Genomic DNA, 17245 nt, shown 5'->3' with positions numbered 1-17245 from the left:
ACTTTAGTCTCCACAGTGACCTTGAGGCAGGTCCAATTATAGCCATTCTCATCTTACAGACAGGGAAACAGGAACAGATAGGGAAAGTGCCTTGTACCAAGGAAACCTGGCTAGAAAGTAAGCTTTCAATTTGTCAGTATTCCATAAGTTTCTTTTGATACTTAGAGAGTTTTGTTTTGTTTCTATATTTGGTCTTTAATGGACTTGAAATTTATTTTTGTGCAAGGGATGAGGTAAGAATATATTTTTATTTTTGCTAAATGGATGCTTCCACGTGAACTGAGTTAGAGTATGATCATCTGTCTTAAATATTTTCAGCCACACCAAATTGACTCCCTTGCTTCCACAAAAAGTGATTATTTCTGGGTCTTCAGGCCTCGGTTTCCCACCCTTCAGTGTGGATGCTGACCAGGAAAGTGCTGGGAGAGCTGGTCTGTGTACCCTTGCATAGCAGTCAGACAAGAGGCAGCAATTCAGCTGGCTAGAAGGTCCCGAAGGTCACTGTTGCAGGGCAGCAGATCACAAGCTAATCGTGCCTTCCGGTCCCGGATGGCCTTCAGAGCTGGGCTGTGTTGTAGCAGGAGGGAGCAAATGTCCATGTGACCCTTCTCAGCAGCCTGTAGAGAGAGAGGCCTGAATTAAAAGTCAGATTTATACTGGGCCCTGCGTCTTCTACTTCTGGGAATCTCTTGATCCTGAAAAAGGTTTCATGGGGGCAAGGGTAGAGAGCATAATGGTTATGCAAGGAGAGACTCTGAGGCTCTGCAGTTCCAAGTTTAATCCTCCATACCACCATAGCCAGTGCTGAGTAGTGCTCTGGTGAGAGAGGGAGAGAGAGGGAGAGGGGGAGAGCTGAGTAGTGCTCTGGTGAGAGAGAGAGGGGGGGAGAGCTGAGTAGTGCTCTGGTGAGAGAGGGAGGGGGGGGAGCTGAGTAGTGCTCTGGTGAGAGAGGGGGAGGGGGGGAGGGGGAGGGGGGAAGAGAGAGGAAGAAGGAATCTCGTGGAAATAGAGATACTAATCTGGAAAAAGATGGATAGAGATACACCTAAAATATCACTAACTGAGGGTTAGGGAGAGGGCATAGCACTTGTGTACCAGACTTTCATGCCTGAAGTCCAGAGGTCTCAAGTTCAGTTCCTCACTGATATAAGTCTCAGATGAGCAGTAGTATGGTCAGTATCTTTCTCATTAAAAAAAAAAAAAATTAAAAATAATCCTCAGAGGGTGGGGGTAGGTAGCAGAACAGTTATGCAAAGAGACTGTCTTATGCTTGAGGCTCCAAGGTCCCAGGTCCAATCCTTCACACAACCATAAGCCAGAGCTGATCAGTGCTCTGGTAAAATAGTAATAGTAAAATAGTAATAATAATACTCAGAAAAATGTCACTACTGTAGGTAACACAAGCCATTCATGTCCATGACAGTGTCCTTTTTATAACATCTATCTCACAGGAACTGTAGCAGTAAAGTGTCTAAACAATGGCAGCTTAGATCATTTGAAATAAAGTACTCTGGGGAGTCAGGCGGTAGCGCAGTAGGTTAAGCGCACGTGGCACGAAAATCAAGGACCAGCATAAGGATCCCAGTTCGAGCCCCCATCTCCCCACCTGCAGGGGGTGTTGCTTCACAGGTGGTAAGCAGGTCTGCAGGTGTCTTTCTCTCCCCCTCTCTGTCTTCCCCTCCTCTCTCCATTTCTCTCTGTCCTATCCAACAACAATAACATCAATAATAACTACAACAATAAAAAACAACCAGGGCAACAAAAGGAAATAAATAAATATTTAAAAAAAAGAAAGAAAGAAAGAAAAAGAAAGGAAGAAAGAAGCACTCTGGGCACCGTGTGGTGGCACACCCGGTTGAGTGCATGTGTTACCATGCACAAGGAACTGGGTTCAAGCCCTGCTCCCCACCTGTGGGGGGGGCGCTTCACACGTGGTGCAGCAGGTCTGTAGTTGTCTCTCTCTCCCTCTCTATCCACCTCCCCTTTCAATTTCTCTCTGTCCTATTAGTAAAATAGAAAGAAAAAAAAAAGGAAGAAAAAAATGGCTGCTGAGAGTAGTGGATTCATAGTGCCAGTCCCCAATCCCAGTGATAACCCTGGTGGCAACAGAAAAAAAAACAAAGATAAAAGTACTCTGCTCCTCCAACCAGTAAGGATCTCAAAACAAAATACTTTTTGTCCACTTAGGACATACTCATTCAACATTTATACCAAGTAACTGCTACTGCTTTACCACTCACAAGCTTCCCCCCTACAGGTGGGGAGCGAGGGTTCGAACCCCAGTTCTTGTATATGGTAACATGTGCCACCACCTGGTACTGTGCAGTTTTTTTAAAGATTTATTTTACTTATTTTCTTTTAGAGAAAAAGAGAGAACCAGAGCATAACTCCAGCACAGACAATACTAGCAATCAAACTTGGACCATAGCTGAGAGTCAACCCCTCATCCACTATGCCATCTTCTGGGTCACTCTGTTATAATTTTTTAAAATTTCTTTATTGGGGGATTAATGTTTTACAGTTAACAGTAAATCCAATAGTTTGTACAAGCATACGATTTCCCAGTTTTACACATAACAGTACAACCCCCACTAGGTCCTCTGCCATCCTGTTCCAGGACCTGAACCCTCCCCCTGACCCACCCACCCCAGAGTCTTTTACTTTGGTGCAATTTTTAAAATGACAAAGTCAAGGGTTTGAAGGGCAGACGGGGCATACCTTATGCAGACTGGTCATACCATCAGCATCAACCAACCTGGGGTTGGAACCATGTGAAAGCAAAAGCCGTGCAATTTCAGTGTGCCCACAGTAGCTAGCCCGGTGCAAAGCAGTGGCACCCCCATGAGTTTGGGCATCACACTTGGCCCCACTTTCCAGCAAGAACTGGCATACAGCATAGTGTCCATTGCGACTGGCATAGTGCTGCAGGGAACAGAAACTGAAGTCACAAGGATGGCAGAACGAGAGGTCTTGCTGGGGAGAAAGCATAATGGTTACGCAAAAGATTCTCATGCCTGAGGCTCTGAGGTTCTAGGTTCAATCCCCAGCACAAAATAAGTCCGAGGTCAACAGTGCCCTGGTATCTATCTACCTATCTATCTACCTATCAATCTATCTACCTATCATTACAATAACATAAATAATTTAAAAAAAAAGAATGAGAGGTCTGGAATGATGTCAGGTACCATTCATGCTAGCAAATGTGACCTGGACAAGCATTTTTATCTCTAGTATCATATTCCTCAAGCAAAAACTGAAGACAATTAGGGCCAGGAGATAGCTTGTGCAGTACAGAATCACCACTACACGGAGGGAAACTCCACAGGTGGTGGAGTTGTTCTGTGTACTTCAGGGTCTCTCTTTTTCTCTGAGTTTCTCACTAACTGAAATAAGAATAATTAGAGTTGGCTGAAGTGGTCCGGGAGGTGGCATAACGGATAAAGCACTGGATTCTCAAGCATGAGGTCCTGAGTTCAATCCCCAGCAGCACATGTACCAGTACCAGAATGATTATCTGGTATCCCTCTTTTTTTTTTTTTTTTAAGATTTTATTTATTTATTCACGAGAAAGATAGGAGAGAGAGAAAGAACCAGACATCACTCTGGTACATGTGCTGCCAGGGATCGAACTCAGGACCTCAAGATTGAGACTCTAATGCTTTTTAGTCACTGCACCACCTCCTGGATCACACCCCCTCTTTCTTTCTCTCTCTCTGCCTGTTTTCTTCATGAATAAACTCTTTAGAAATAAGATTTAAAAAAAAAGTTAGCTCAAGAGAGTGGAACTATGAGATCCTAAAAATACACAGTAGCACAGCGGGTTAAGCGCATGTGGCACAAAGCACAAGGACCGGCCTAAGGATCCTGGTTCCCCACCTGCAGGGGACTTGCTTCACAGGTGCTGAAGCAGGTCTGCAGGTATCTATCTTTTTTTTTTTTTAATTTTTTATTTATAAAAAGGAAACACTGACTAAACCATAGGATAAAAGAGGTACAACTTCACACAATTCCCACCACCAGAACTCCATATCCCATCCCCTCCCCTGATAGCTTTCCTACTCTTTAACCCTCTGGGAGTGTGGACCCAAGGTCATTGTGGGATGCAGAAGGTGGAAGGTCTGGCTTCTGTAATTGCTTCTCCACTGAACATGAGCATTGACAGGTCGATCCATGCTCCCAGCCTGCCTCTCTCTTTCCCTAGTAGGGAAGGGCTCTGGGGAAGTGGAGCTCCAGGACACATTGGTGGGGTTGTCTGTCAGGTGTCCCCCTCTGTCTTCCCATCGTCTCTCCATTGCTCTCTGTCCTATCCAACAATGATGACATCAATAACAACAACTACAACAATAAAACAAGAGCAACAAAAGGGAATAAATAAGTAAGTAAACTGAGCAGTGCTCTCACAAAATAAATAAATGAAATAAATTTATATATCGCACTTACACTGACTTAAAAAACCTAGATATAGGGAGTCGGGCTGTAGCGCAGCGGGTTAAGCGCAGGTGACGCAAAGCACAAGGACCGGCATAAGGATCCCGGTTTGAACCCCGGCTCCCCACCTGCAGGGGAGTCGCTTCACAGGCGGTGAAGCAGGTCTGCAGGTGTCTATCTTTCTCTCCTCCTCTCTGTCTTCCCCTCCTCTCTCCATTTCTCTCTGTCCTATCCAACAACAACAACAACAATAATAACTACAACAATAAAACAACAAGGGCAACAAAAGGGAATAAATAAATAAAATAAATATTAAAAAAAAAACAAACACCTAGATATATAACCAAAACCTTACTGGGAGAGAGAATGGGGGAGGGGTGGGTGGAAATAAAAGGCAAAACATCCATCCCCCCCTCAGAGAAAGGTAACATAGTCTGAGGATTCTCTTCTGACGCTATGTTCCTCATGAGCTCACCAGCGCAGTGTACCCAGCTGAGTCAGGCTGACTAGGGTCTGCTGCCCTCTGGATTAAATACTTCACTCTGCCCAGGTCTCCATTCAGGGCTGCTGACCAGATTCCTGCAGAAAGATAAATGGAAGGACTGAATGATGATGGGGACTTTAAGTACTCCCTATATCTCTTTGCCTATTTTCTCATCTACAAAATGGGGTATTTGTTCATTCAGCAAATATTAATGAAACACTTCCCCTGTGCCAGGGATGCAGTTGTGAACATGATAAGTAAGTAGCTTGTCTAATCAGAAGACTATTGGGCAGACACAGTTATTATCCCTTCTTCAAACACAAACGCTAGCTCAAGCAATGTTTGAAATGTTTGAATAGAGGCTAGGTGGTGGCACATCTGGTCGAGTGTACACATTACCATACACAAGGATCTGGGTTCAAGTTCCTAGTCCCCCATCTGCATCGGGGAAGCTTCATGAGAGGTGAAGCAGTGCTGTAGGTGTCTTTTCTCTTTCCCTTTTCTCTTTTCCCTCTCCCCTCTCAATTTCTCTCTGTCCTATCAAATAAAATAAATGTTTTTTTAAAAATAAAAAGTGGGGGTCGGGTGGTGGCGCAGTAGGTTAAGCGCATGTGGCGCAAAGCACAGGGACCGGCGTAAGGATCCCGGTTCGAGCCCCCAGCTCCCCACCTGCAGGGGAGTCACTTCACAGGCGGTGAAGCAGATCTGCAGGTGTCTATCTTTCTCTCCCCTTCTCTGTCTTCCCCTCCTCTCTCCATTTCTCTCTGTCCTATCCAACAACGAATTGCATCAACAGGGGCAATAATAATAACCACAACGAAGCTACAACAAGGGCAACAAAAGGGGGAAAAAAAAATGGCCTCCAGGAGCGGCGGATTCATGGTGCAGGCACCGAGCCCAGCAATAACCCTGGAGGAGGAAAAAAAAAAAAGTAGGGTGGTCTAGGAGGTAGCGCAGTGGCTAAGGCACTAGACTCTCAAGCAGCATGAGGTCCTGAGTTCGATCTCCAGCAGCACATGTACCAGAGTGATGGCTTGTTCTTTCGCTCCTCCTATCTTTCTCATGAATACATAAATTCTTTAAATTTTTTTAATTAAAAAATTAAATAAAAAGTAGGGAGCTGGCACGACCAGTTAAGTGCACATGTTACCAAGCATAAGGACTCAGGTTTGAGTCTCTGCTCCTGACCTGCAGGGGAACACTTCATGAGTGGTGAAGCAGATTTGCAGGTATCTATCTTCCTCTCCCAATCTCTATTTCCCCTTCCTCTCTCAATTTCTCTCTGTCTTATAATAAAAATTAGAAAGAATAAAAAATAAAATTAAATTAAAAAAATAGTGGTCCAGGAGGTGGCGCAGTGGATAAAGCATTGGACTCTCAAGCATGAGGTCCTGAGTTCAATCCCCAGCAGCACATGTACCAGAGTGATGTCTGGCTCTTTCTCTCTCCTATGTTTCTCATTAATAAATAAATAAAATATTTTTTAAAAATTAAATGTTTGACTATGGCAGCCTGGGAGGTTATATAGTGGTAAAGCACTAACTAGACTTACAGGTATGAGGTTCTAAGTTCGATCCCTGGCACTGAATAGGTCAAAGTGATGTGATAGTCAGGTTCTTTCTTCTTCTTCTTCTTCTTCTTCTTCTTCTTCTTCTTCTTCTTCTTCTTCTTCTTCTCCTTCTCCTTCTCCTCCTCCTCCTCCTCCTCCTCCTCCTCCTCCTTCTCCTCCTCCTTCTTTTTAAATAGTTTATTTCATTATTTTTTACATTTATTTATTTTCCCTATTGTTGCCCTGGTTGTTTTTTTATTGTTGTTGTTCTTGATGTTATCATTGTTAGACAGGAAGAGAGAAATGGAGATAGGAGGAGAAGACAGAGAGGGGGAGAGAAAGATAGACACCTACAGACCTGTGAAGCAACCCCCCTGCAGGTGGGGAGCCGGGGGCTCGAACAGGGTCCTTACACTGGTCCTTGCACTTTGCACCATGTGCGCTTAACCCGTTACACTAACCACCCAACTCTCCTCTCTCTTCCTCTTCCTCTCAAATATTTAAAATGTTCAAATACAGCATCCTGGGAAGAGTATAACAGCTAGAGTTTTGGACTAAAAAACATGAGGTTCTTGGAAGCAAGCCAGGTGTCCAACAACAGATGAGTGGCCAAGCAAGTTGTGGTATATATACACAATGGAATACTACTCAGCTGTAAAAATTGGTGACTTCACCGTTTTCAGCTGATCTTGGATGGACCTTGGAAAAATCATGTTGAGTGAAATAAGTCAGAAACAGAAGGATGAATATGGGATGATCTTACTCTCAGGCAGAAGTTGAAAAACAAGATCAGAAAAGAAAACACAAGTAGAACCTGAAATGGAATTGGCGTATTGCACCAAAGTAAAAGACTCTGGGGTGGGTGGGTGGGGAGAATACAGATCCATGAAGGATGATAAATGACATAGTGGGGGTTGTATTGTTAAATGGGAAACTGGGGAATGTTATGCATGTACAAACTATTGTATTTACTGTTGAATGTAAAACATTAATTCCTCAATAAAGAATTAAAAACAAAACAAAACATGAGGTTCTGAGTTAGATACATAACATCCCATGGACCAGAGTGATACTCTGATTTTTTTTCTCTCATGTTAATAAATGTATATTTTTAAGAACATTTGAATACGAAGTCAAATTCAAAAGCAAGAAAGGAAATTTCCAGCTTGCAGAACAAGGTGTAAAAGTCGGAGTGGCTGTGGTCTGGGAGGTGACACAATGGATAAAGCACTGGAGTCTCCAGCATGGGGTCCTGACATGTACCAGAGTGATATCTGGTTCTTTCTTTCTCTCCTATCTTTCTCACTGAAAAAAAAAAAAATCTTTAAAAGAAAAGGAGGGGCTGGGCAGTAGTGCAGCGGGTTAAGCGCACATGGTGTGAAGAGCAAGGACCACTGTAAGGATCCTGGTTCGAGCCCCCAGCTCCCCACCTGCAGGGGGGGGGGGGTCGCTTCACAAGCAGTGAAGCAGGTCTGCAGGTGTCTATCTTTCTCTCCCCCTCTCTATCTTCCCCTCCTCTCTCAGTTTCTCTCTGTCTAGGCAGGGGTAGACAGCATAATGCTTATGCAAAGAGACTCTCATGCCTGAGGCTCCAAAGTCCCAGGTTCAATCCCCTGCACTACCATAAGCAGAGCTGAGCAGTGCTCTGGTAAAATAAATAAATAAATAAATAAATTTTTAAGAGTGGTGGTGGTCCGGGAGGTGGCGCAGTGGATAAAGCATTGGATTCTCAACCATGAAATCCTGAGTTCAATCCCCGGCAGCATATGTACCAGAGTGATGTCTGGTTCTTTCTCTCTCTCTCTCTTTCTTTGATCTTTCTCATGAATAAATAAATAAATTCCTTAAAAACACAAACAAAAAAGAAAAAGGTGGTCCGGGAGGTGTTGCGGTGGATAAGCCGTTGGACTCTTGAGCATGAGGTCCTGGTTCAATCCCCGGCAGCATATGTACCAGAGTGATGTATGGTTCTTTCTCCTATCATTTTTCATGAATCAATAAATAAAATCTTTAAAAAGATAAGAAAAAACAAATAAAAGTTAGAGTGGTAAGTAGGTGAATGAATCTGTATAAACCAGAGCCCTTGAATGACTGGGGAGATGGCACAGGGTTTGTATACATGAGACCCTAGATCTGATCTCTGGCATGGCATATGCCAGAGAAGTACTCTAACCTCTCCTAATCTATCATAAAATAAATAAAGCATAAAGCATAAAGACTCCTCAGAACTGGACACATATCTCAGAGGCTTTGGCTTGAACATCTGGCTAGAATCTGGAGCAAATGCTTCAGGCCATATGTGTCACAGAGAACTAGATGGCCCAAGCTTTAGTGCACAAAGCAGGAAGGCAGGGGGTGCTGAATCATGGAGGAGATGGGACTGGAAAATCACTCTCCTGCTAAGAATGGCAGCAGGAACCTAGCTGGCATGCTCAGGGATTCTCCTCATTAAGCAAACATTTACTGAACACTTAACTCTGTATCTAGCACTATTCTAGGCACTAACATGATAAAATGATCAAACATCAAGAATTAAAAGGGGGGCAGCAAAAGTACTCACCTGGATAAGGTACTTGCTTTGTCATAAAAGCAACCCAGGTTTAAGACTGACCCCCACAGCAATTAAGAAAGTCTTGGGGGAGTTGGGTGGTAGCGCAGCAGGTTAAGTGCACCTGTCTCAAAGCGCAAGGACCGAGGACCAATGTAAGGATCCCAGTTCGAGCCCCTGGCTCCCCACCTGCAGGGGAATCGCTTCACAGACAGTGAAGCAGGTCTGCAGGTGTCTATCTTTCTCTCCCCCTCTCTGTCTTCCCCTCCTCTCTCCATTTCTCTCTGTCCTATCCAACAATGACGACATCAATAACAATAACTACAACAACAATACAAAAACAACAAAGGCGGGTGTCAGGCGGTAGCACAGTGGGTTAAGCACACGTGGTGCGAAGCACAAGGACCAGACTGGTGTTAAGAATCCCGGTTTGAGCTCCTAGTTCCCCACCTTCAGGGGAGTTGCTTCACAGGCGGTGAAGCAGATCTGAGGTGTCTTTCTCTCTCCCTCTCTATCTTCCCCTCCCCTCTCAATTTCTCTCTGTCCTATTAAAAAGAAAAAAAAAGAATGAAAGAAATTTAAAAAAATTTTTTAAAAAGGCAACAAAAGGAAAAAAAAAGACCTGGGGGAGACGCTAAATTCATAGCCCCTCAAGAGTGATGTTCTGGTTCTCTCTCTTTTTTTTTTTTTTTTTAATTTTCCCTTTTTTTAATTTGCCCTGGTTTTTTATTCTTCTTATAGTTATTATTGTTGTTGTCGTTGCTGTCGTTGTTGTTGGATAGGACAGAGAGAAATGGAGAGAGAAGGGGAGGGGGAGAGAAAGATAGACACCTGCAGACCTGCTTCACCACTTGTGAAGTGACTCCCCTGCAGGTGAGGAGCCAGGGGCTCGAACCTGGATCCTTACGCCAGTCATCTGCACTTAACCTGCTGCGCTACCACCCGACTCCCCCTATGTTCTGGTTCTCTCTCTCATTAAAAAAAAAAAGAAAGTCTTGGGGGGCAGGCACACCTGGTTGAGTGCACACATTGCCATGTGCAAGGACCTAGGTTCAAGCCCCTGACCCCCACCTACAGGTAAGTTTCACAAGAGGTGCACCACCACCCAGCCCTTCTTTCTCTCTATCTTCCTCTGCCCTCTCAGTTTCTCTACCTCTATCCAAATAAATAAATAAATACGGGCAGGGGAGACAGCATACTGGTTATGTAAACAGACTCATGCCTGAGGCTCTCAGGTCCCAGGTTCAATCCACCATATCACCATAAGCCAGAGCTGAGCAGTGTTCTGGTAGAAAGCAAGCAAGCAAGCAAACACTGGTGCTACAGTTTCTCTCTCTCTGTCTCTATCTTCGTATCTGAAAAAGTCAGCCCAGAGCAGTGAAGCCCTGGTGACAACAATAATAATAATGAAATAAATAGGGCCCAGGCGGTTGCACAGCAGGTTAAGCACACAAGGTGCAAAGCATAAGGACCCAAATAAGGATCCTGGTTCCAGCCCCCAGCTCCCCACCTGTGGGGGGGGGGGGTCGCTTCAGAAGTGGTGAAGCAGGTCAGCAGGTGTCTTTCTCTCTCTATCTTCCCCTCCTCTCCCAATTTCTTTCTGTCCTATCCAACAACAATGATAGCAATAACAACAACAGTAAACAACAAGGGTAACAAAAGGAAAAAAAAATAGCTTCCAGGAGCAGTGGATTTGTAGTGCAGGCACAGAGCCCCAGCGATAACCCAGGAGACAAAATAATAATAATAATAATAATAATAACAAAATAATGAAATAAATAAGGGGCTGGTCAGTGGTGTACCTGGCTTAAGTGCACATATTACCATGTGTAAGGGCCCAGGCTTGAGCCCCAGCTCCCCATGGGGCTCCCCACCAGCAGGGAGGATGTTTAATCTTTTTCTCTCTCCCTCTCTATCTCTCCTTCTCTCTCAATTCCTCTCTGTCCTATCAAATAAAATAGAAAGAAAAAAAAAAGGAAAAAAATGGCCACTGGGAGCAGTGGATTTATAGTGCTGGCACTGAGCCCCAATGATAACCCTAGTGACAATAAAAAAGAAACAAATAGAAAGGAATATAAATGCAGAAAAAAGGATATGATTTGAAGAAAAAAAAACTACACAACAAAATTGATTAGTAGACTTTCTCATGTATATGAAATAGATAATAGGTGGGGAGCTGGGGGCTCAAACAGGGGTCCTTAAGCTGGTGCTTTGCCACGTGCACCTAACTCACTGGGCTACCACCCGACTCCCCCCCCAATACTCTCTTTTGTGGGGAGTTATTCTGCATATTATAGAAGGTATATTATGTATACCTTCTATTATTCTGCATATTATAAAAGCATCTTTGGGCTATACCTACTAGAAGTCTGTACCACACTCATAGTTGTAACAACTGAAAATGTCTCCAGATATGCCAAAGTCACTCTAGGAGCAGAAGTACCCTTAATTAAGAACTACTGGAATGTGTTGGTATGCTTTTAAAAACCCCTTCTGTTTCATTTGGTTTAAATCCCCCCTGCTTAACACTATTCTATTTACATAACCACTTCATTCTATTTACATAACCTCTGTTAACAAGCACCACCTTCCCTCCAGGGCATTGGTTCAATCCCCACTGGTTCATGATATGTTTTTGCTCCGCCCCCTCTCCTTGTCACACTCTGATTTTCACTAGTCACTTTTCTCTCCACCCTCTCTGCGTCACATCCTGTTCCCAACCTACTGGACTAGTATATTTATAAGGACAAGATCATTAGTTGTTAGTTTAGCTTAGCTCAGCTTAGATTGTGCTGCGTCCTGCATGAATAAAGAGATACTGCGTACAACCCAGCCATGAGTCCCGGGTCGTCTGTCTCCCGTCAATGAAGCTCAGCCTGACATATGGCGCCTGAACAAGGGACTGACATAAGCCTTGAAACAGAGACCGGCACCAACGTGGGACCTAACCCGCCCATCGCCCAGATAAGTAAACTTGGCTACCCATCCACCATGGGTTGCCTTTCTACTTATGAAGAGGTTTGCCAAAGCCTCTACTGTTTCATTATGAGACAGTTTCTCTGTCTCTGGAACATTTTACTCTGGGCCACACTTCGGTTCCCTGACCGGGAACTTTGGTTTCTTATGACCGGGATCATAGAGCTTCGGAGATGCACGGAGATTTCTCCTTGGACTTTCTGGATTCCCTCTCTCATGTTTCCCAAGGAAAAGGACTACATTTTGCTCCAGGCCACAATTTGGTTCTTTATGACTGTGATCATAGACCTTGGGATATGCACGGAGATTTCCACTGGGACTTTCTGGACTTCTTCTCGCATGTTTCCCATGGAGAAGGACTACTCTAATTTGAGGAGCATTCTCCAGTACCATGGCAGTCCCCAAGAATGGAGACACGTGGTTAGTTCTACTCTCCTGATTGGATTCTCTCTTCGATGGGAAGACACTTTTAAAAATGGGTGCCTGAAGCAATCCTGCAGGAACAGTCAGAAGCACCCTAAATGGAAATTTAAGGAGCTTTTTGGACTAGGACGCCCTCTGGGGACTCATGATACTACATAGTGAGATCTGCATAATCTGGTTCAAGTTGCATTTCGTAAGAGAGTGATTTAAATGATTGAATTTTTGTATGACATTGACTTAAAAAAAAAAAAAAGCTAGACACAGCCATGATTTCTAGAGACATCAGAAACAATCCAAAAAAATTGTTTTTCCCTCCTTTGATTTATTTTTACGTCTTGGCATAAATCTGAAACGTTTAATCCTGAAATGGTATGAGTTATGGGCAGGGCAGATAGTGCAATGATTATGTTAATTATTCTCATGCCTGAGGCTTTTAACCATGATTCTTCTGTTTACCTTTCCACATTTTATTGAGTTTAAACTGTTTAAACAAACCTTAAAATCATACTAGAAAGGACTTGCAATTATAATGGAGTTATCAATTATAGTAAACTTCTATTCTGCTACAAGTTCGACAAGTAAGTGAATTTCAGCTGTCAAGTCTTCACATGAAAAAGCATCTACTCAAATGGAATTCCCGGAAAACCATTTGGACTCCTGTTCTCTGACATTGCCCACAAGATAGAATGACTACAACACACCTCCAGAAACCAATGATGTGACCTGGCACGACCTGAAGAAACAGATTCACAGACTCCAAAGATCACTCTCTACAGAGGGAGTCAGGCTATAGCGCAGTGGGTTAAGCGCAGGTGGCACTAAGCTCAAGGACCAGCGTCAGGATCCCGGTTCGAGCCCCCGGCTCCCCACCTGCAGGCAGGTCCCTTCACAGGCGGTGAAGCAGGTCTGCAGGTGTCTGTCTTTCTCTCCCCCTCTCTGTCTTCCCCTCCTCTCTCCATTTCTCTCTGTCCTATCCAACAACAATGACATCAATAATAACTACAACAATAAAACAACAAGGGCAACAAAAGGGAATAAATTAATAAAATTAAAATTAAAAAAAAAAAAGATCACTCTACAGAAAAGCAGAATTCTGGTGGCCGGCATTCCCCATCGAGACAGACATGCAGTGTTTCATCCCTTGGCATTTTCTTCTGTGGTCAGCTACTTTGGACTGACACCTCCATCGGACTTACTGGTACATGCTGCTGTGTTTCTCAAAGACTAACTTCAGTCAATTGCCTTGAGACTTTATAGACCATGTCCCCTCGCCTGCAGGCTCTGTCCCCAGAGGCAGAAAACTCCCCCTCCTTATTAGGTTATGCCCACAGAGGCATGAAGCACCCCAAGAGGCAAGAGATGCCCACAGAGGCAGGAAACGCCCTTTGAGGCAAGAGATGCCCCCAGAGGCATGAAGCGTTCCCAGAGGCAAGAAATGCCCTTTCGCCTGCTAGGCCTTGCCCTTTGAGGCAAGAAACGTTCCCCTTGGCATCACACTGGTTATTGCTGCCTGTACGATATAGGTTTCTGTTCACCCAACAATCCTGATACTATGGCCATTAGTTAAAAAGAAAGGGGGAATTGTTGGTATGCTTTAAAAAACCCCTTCTGTTTCATTTGGTTTAAATCCCCTCTGCTTAACACTATTCTATTTACATAACCACTTCATTCTATTTACATAACCTCTGTTAACAAGCACCACCTTCCCTCCAGGGCATTGATTCAATCCCCACTGGTTCATGATATGTTTTTGCTCCGCCCCCTCTCCTTGTCACACTCTGATTTTCACTAGTCACTTTTCTCTCCACCCTCTGCGTCACATCCTGTTCCCACCCTACTAGGCTAGTATATTTATAAGGACAAGATTGTTAGTTGTTAGTTTAGCTTAGTTCAGCTTAGATTGTGCTGCGTCCTGCATGAATAAAGAGATACTGCGTACAGCTCAACCATGAGTCCCTGGTTGTCTGTTACCCGCCCGTAAAGCCAGCCCATCGAAAACAACAGGAATGGGGTTGCTCAAGAAGACTGGGAGGGCAGGTTGAGGAAGTGACATTTGTGCTCCCCTAAAAGAAAAAGAAAAACAAAAGCAGTGTGGCACAATGACTGGAAGAGAGAATCAGAAATGACAGAGAAGTCTGATAGGCAGGAATTAAATGGCATAGAACTTTGAAGGTTATGTATGGGACCTGAATTTATTTTTTTTTAAAAAAAGTAAAGAAAAAGTTATACTTTCAAAAGGTTATTCTGGCTTCCCTGTTAAATATTAGAAAACATTATCAGACAGGAGTGGAAGCAGGAACACCCAGAGGGAACTACATCAGTAGCCCAGATGGTGGCCATAGAAGAGGTAGATGGAAGTAGCAGGTGCAAGGGCCTTTACAGAAAGTTAAGTGTGGTGGCAACCTTGGATTTTATCTCTGGAGCCTCATATGCCAGAACAGAGAGCTGGTCTCTCATTAAAAACAACAAAAACCTGGGGTTGGGTAGTGACTCGTCTGTGGAAGGACCCTGGTTTAAGCCTACACTCCCCGCCTGCAGAGGGGAAATTTCACTAGTGATGAAACAGTGTGCAGAGGTCTCTCCTTCTCTTATCTCTCAATCACTACCAAAAAAAGAAAAAGAAAATGGCTGCCCAGAACAGTGGAGGCACTTTGCCTCAGAGATAGCGCTGGTGACGACGAGAGAGAGAGATACAGAGAGAGAGAGATGAGAGGAGAGAGAAGTGGGGGTGGGTCCAAGAGATGACTCAGAGCTCTCCTTAGCAAGTTAGAACCCTGGCACCACTTAGGAGCACTAGGGCATCAGCGGAAGTTCTGGGAAAGTAAAGGTGATGTGATCTCTCTCTCAAATAAAAAGACTGGAAAGGTCAGACAGCGGTAAAATGAGAGATGACTGCGTTCTCGTCAAGATGCCACTGCACTAAAAGATACGCAGGCTCCAGCGAAGGACAACCTGTCTTTTAACCTTACTTTGTCCCTTTCTGGCGATACCCTCTCCATATGGTCAGGGGCAAGAGTTAGCGCTCGGGTCCCTGTAGGGAGGGGGTAACATCAGGTGCCCCTCGGCTGTCCTGGCACAGATACAGTATGCACTGGGCTCAGAGCGCCTTAGCTCCCTCCAAGCACAGGCTCGGGTCGGAAGTTCCTCCTCGCAGGGAGGATGGATACACAGCCCCGCTGCAGACGCGCCTCGCCAGCTGCTCGCAGACACCTGAGCCAGCCTTTCCAGGGTTGCACTGGGGAGGAATCGGACCGCCCTCGGCAAAGTCACTGAACCCGGCCCACGAGGAGGTCTTCCCAAAGGCCGAGCAGTCAGGCGCTCGACCGGCTTTCAGTCACCCTGGAGCCCGAGCCCACAGCCCGCGCAGACGACCCTGCCCCGTCCTCCCTCTGCCGGTTCCGGTGCTCCGCCGCCCTTTAGGAAGGAGCGCCCGACTTACCCTTCTCGAAATCCATCTCCTCCAGCGTCTGCTGTACGCCTGCGGTCGCGCTGGGGCAGGAGCAGCACAGCCCCTCCGCGCCGGGCCCGGGCGCCGCCATGTCAGCCGCAGAGCCCGCCCGCCAGCTGTAGCTGGGGAGCCCCCCAGTGAGCGGGGGTGACGCAGCTGCGCCCGCGTGCCGCCCCCGGCTGACCACTCTGCAGTGGCGGCTGAGCGCGGAGCTCCGGGAACCTGACCAATCAGGTGTCTGGGCTGTAGCCCGAAGACCAATGGCGGTGGTGGGGCGGGACCTATTGTACTGGTCCCTCCCGCAGGAGGCCGCGCGAGGGCGTCCTAGGCTAACTAAGCACAAGGCCGAGGCGCGGCCCTGCTAGGTCCCCACATCCAGATAGCTGGGAAAAGCTGGACTAAATTGGCTTCATTAGGGGATCAGGCAGATGAAGGGTTCAGGTACTTCTCTATTCTTATTTGTAAAAAATTTTATTTTTGTGGTCCAGGAGATGGCGCCGTGGATGAAGCATTGGAATCTCAAGCATGAGGTTCTGAGTTCGATCCCCAGCAGCACATGTACCAAAGTACTGTCTGGCTCTTTCCTCCTATCCCTCTTGTTAATAAGTAAAACCATTAAAACAAAATTTTTTTTTTTTTTAATTTTCTGGGCTGGGAAGAGAGCATAATGGTTATGCAAAAAGACTTTCAAACGTGAGGCACCAAAGGTCCTAGGTTCAGCCCCCAGCACCACCATAAACCAGAACTAAGCATTGCTGTGGTAATATTAAAAATAATAATAAATTCATAAGACAGACAAGGCAAGAGCTCTACCAATGAGCTAAATAAATATGTGATAGCCCTCCCAGAGCAAGAGTCACCCCACACAAACCAAAGTCCTGTTCTCTGCCCATTACCACCCCAGGTTCAAGACTTGGTCTCACCTTTGACATGGCAAAATGACCACTTGGAAAAAGACCCATGTCAACAACAATAAAAAACAAGGGCAAAAGGGAAAACAAATTTAAAAAAGAAAAAGAGCCATGTTATCCCCTCTCCCACCTGCCTTTTTCTGAAAATCCTTGGGTGACCACAATATGTCACATCTAAAACAAGGTCTTAAGCAATGCTAAATAGCTAGCCCCCCCCCCCCACCAAGTGGGCACCCAGTTTACTGAATCCATCTTCGTAATATAGGTTGTTTACAGAACATGCAGGAATGCAACACGCCTAAGGCAGGTGGTCCAGAACTGTATGCAGAGTACACAGAGCATGCATAGAACATTTTACTTCTAGCTGGGGGCCAGGGGGGGCACAGTGGTAATGCAAAAACTGATATACAAAGGTTTCAGGTTTAATCCCTGGCACCACCACAAACCCAGTGAGGTGCTATAGTAAAAAGAACTGATT

At 45.2% G+C, this 17245-nt stretch overlaps 1 protein-coding gene across 1 annotated transcript; it reads right to left on the bottom strand.

Annotated features, from left to right (window-relative positions):
• Positions 1–229: 229 nt before the first annotated feature.
• ANKRD39 (ankyrin repeat domain 39) lies at positions 230–16007 on the bottom strand. The gene is made up of 4 exons (XM_060187519.1): positions 15848–16007; positions 4904–5007; positions 2719–2922; positions 230–617 (listed from the first exon to the last, which is right to left on the bottom strand). Exons 1-4 carry the CDS (start codon positions 15945–15947, stop codon positions 474–476), a joined length of 552 nt encoding a protein of 183 aa, XP_060043502.1. The 5' UTR covers positions 15948–16007; the 3' UTR covers positions 230–473.
• Positions 16008–17245: the final 1238 nt, after the last annotated feature.

Source organism: Erinaceus europaeus, chromosome 3 (genome assembly GCF_950295315.1).
Source record: "Erinaceus europaeus chromosome 3, mEriEur2.1, whole genome shotgun sequence".
Lineage (NCBI taxonomy): Eukaryota > Metazoa > Chordata > Mammalia > Eulipotyphla > Erinaceidae > Erinaceus > Erinaceus europaeus.
This window is presented reverse-complemented; position numbering and strand designations above follow the sequence as displayed.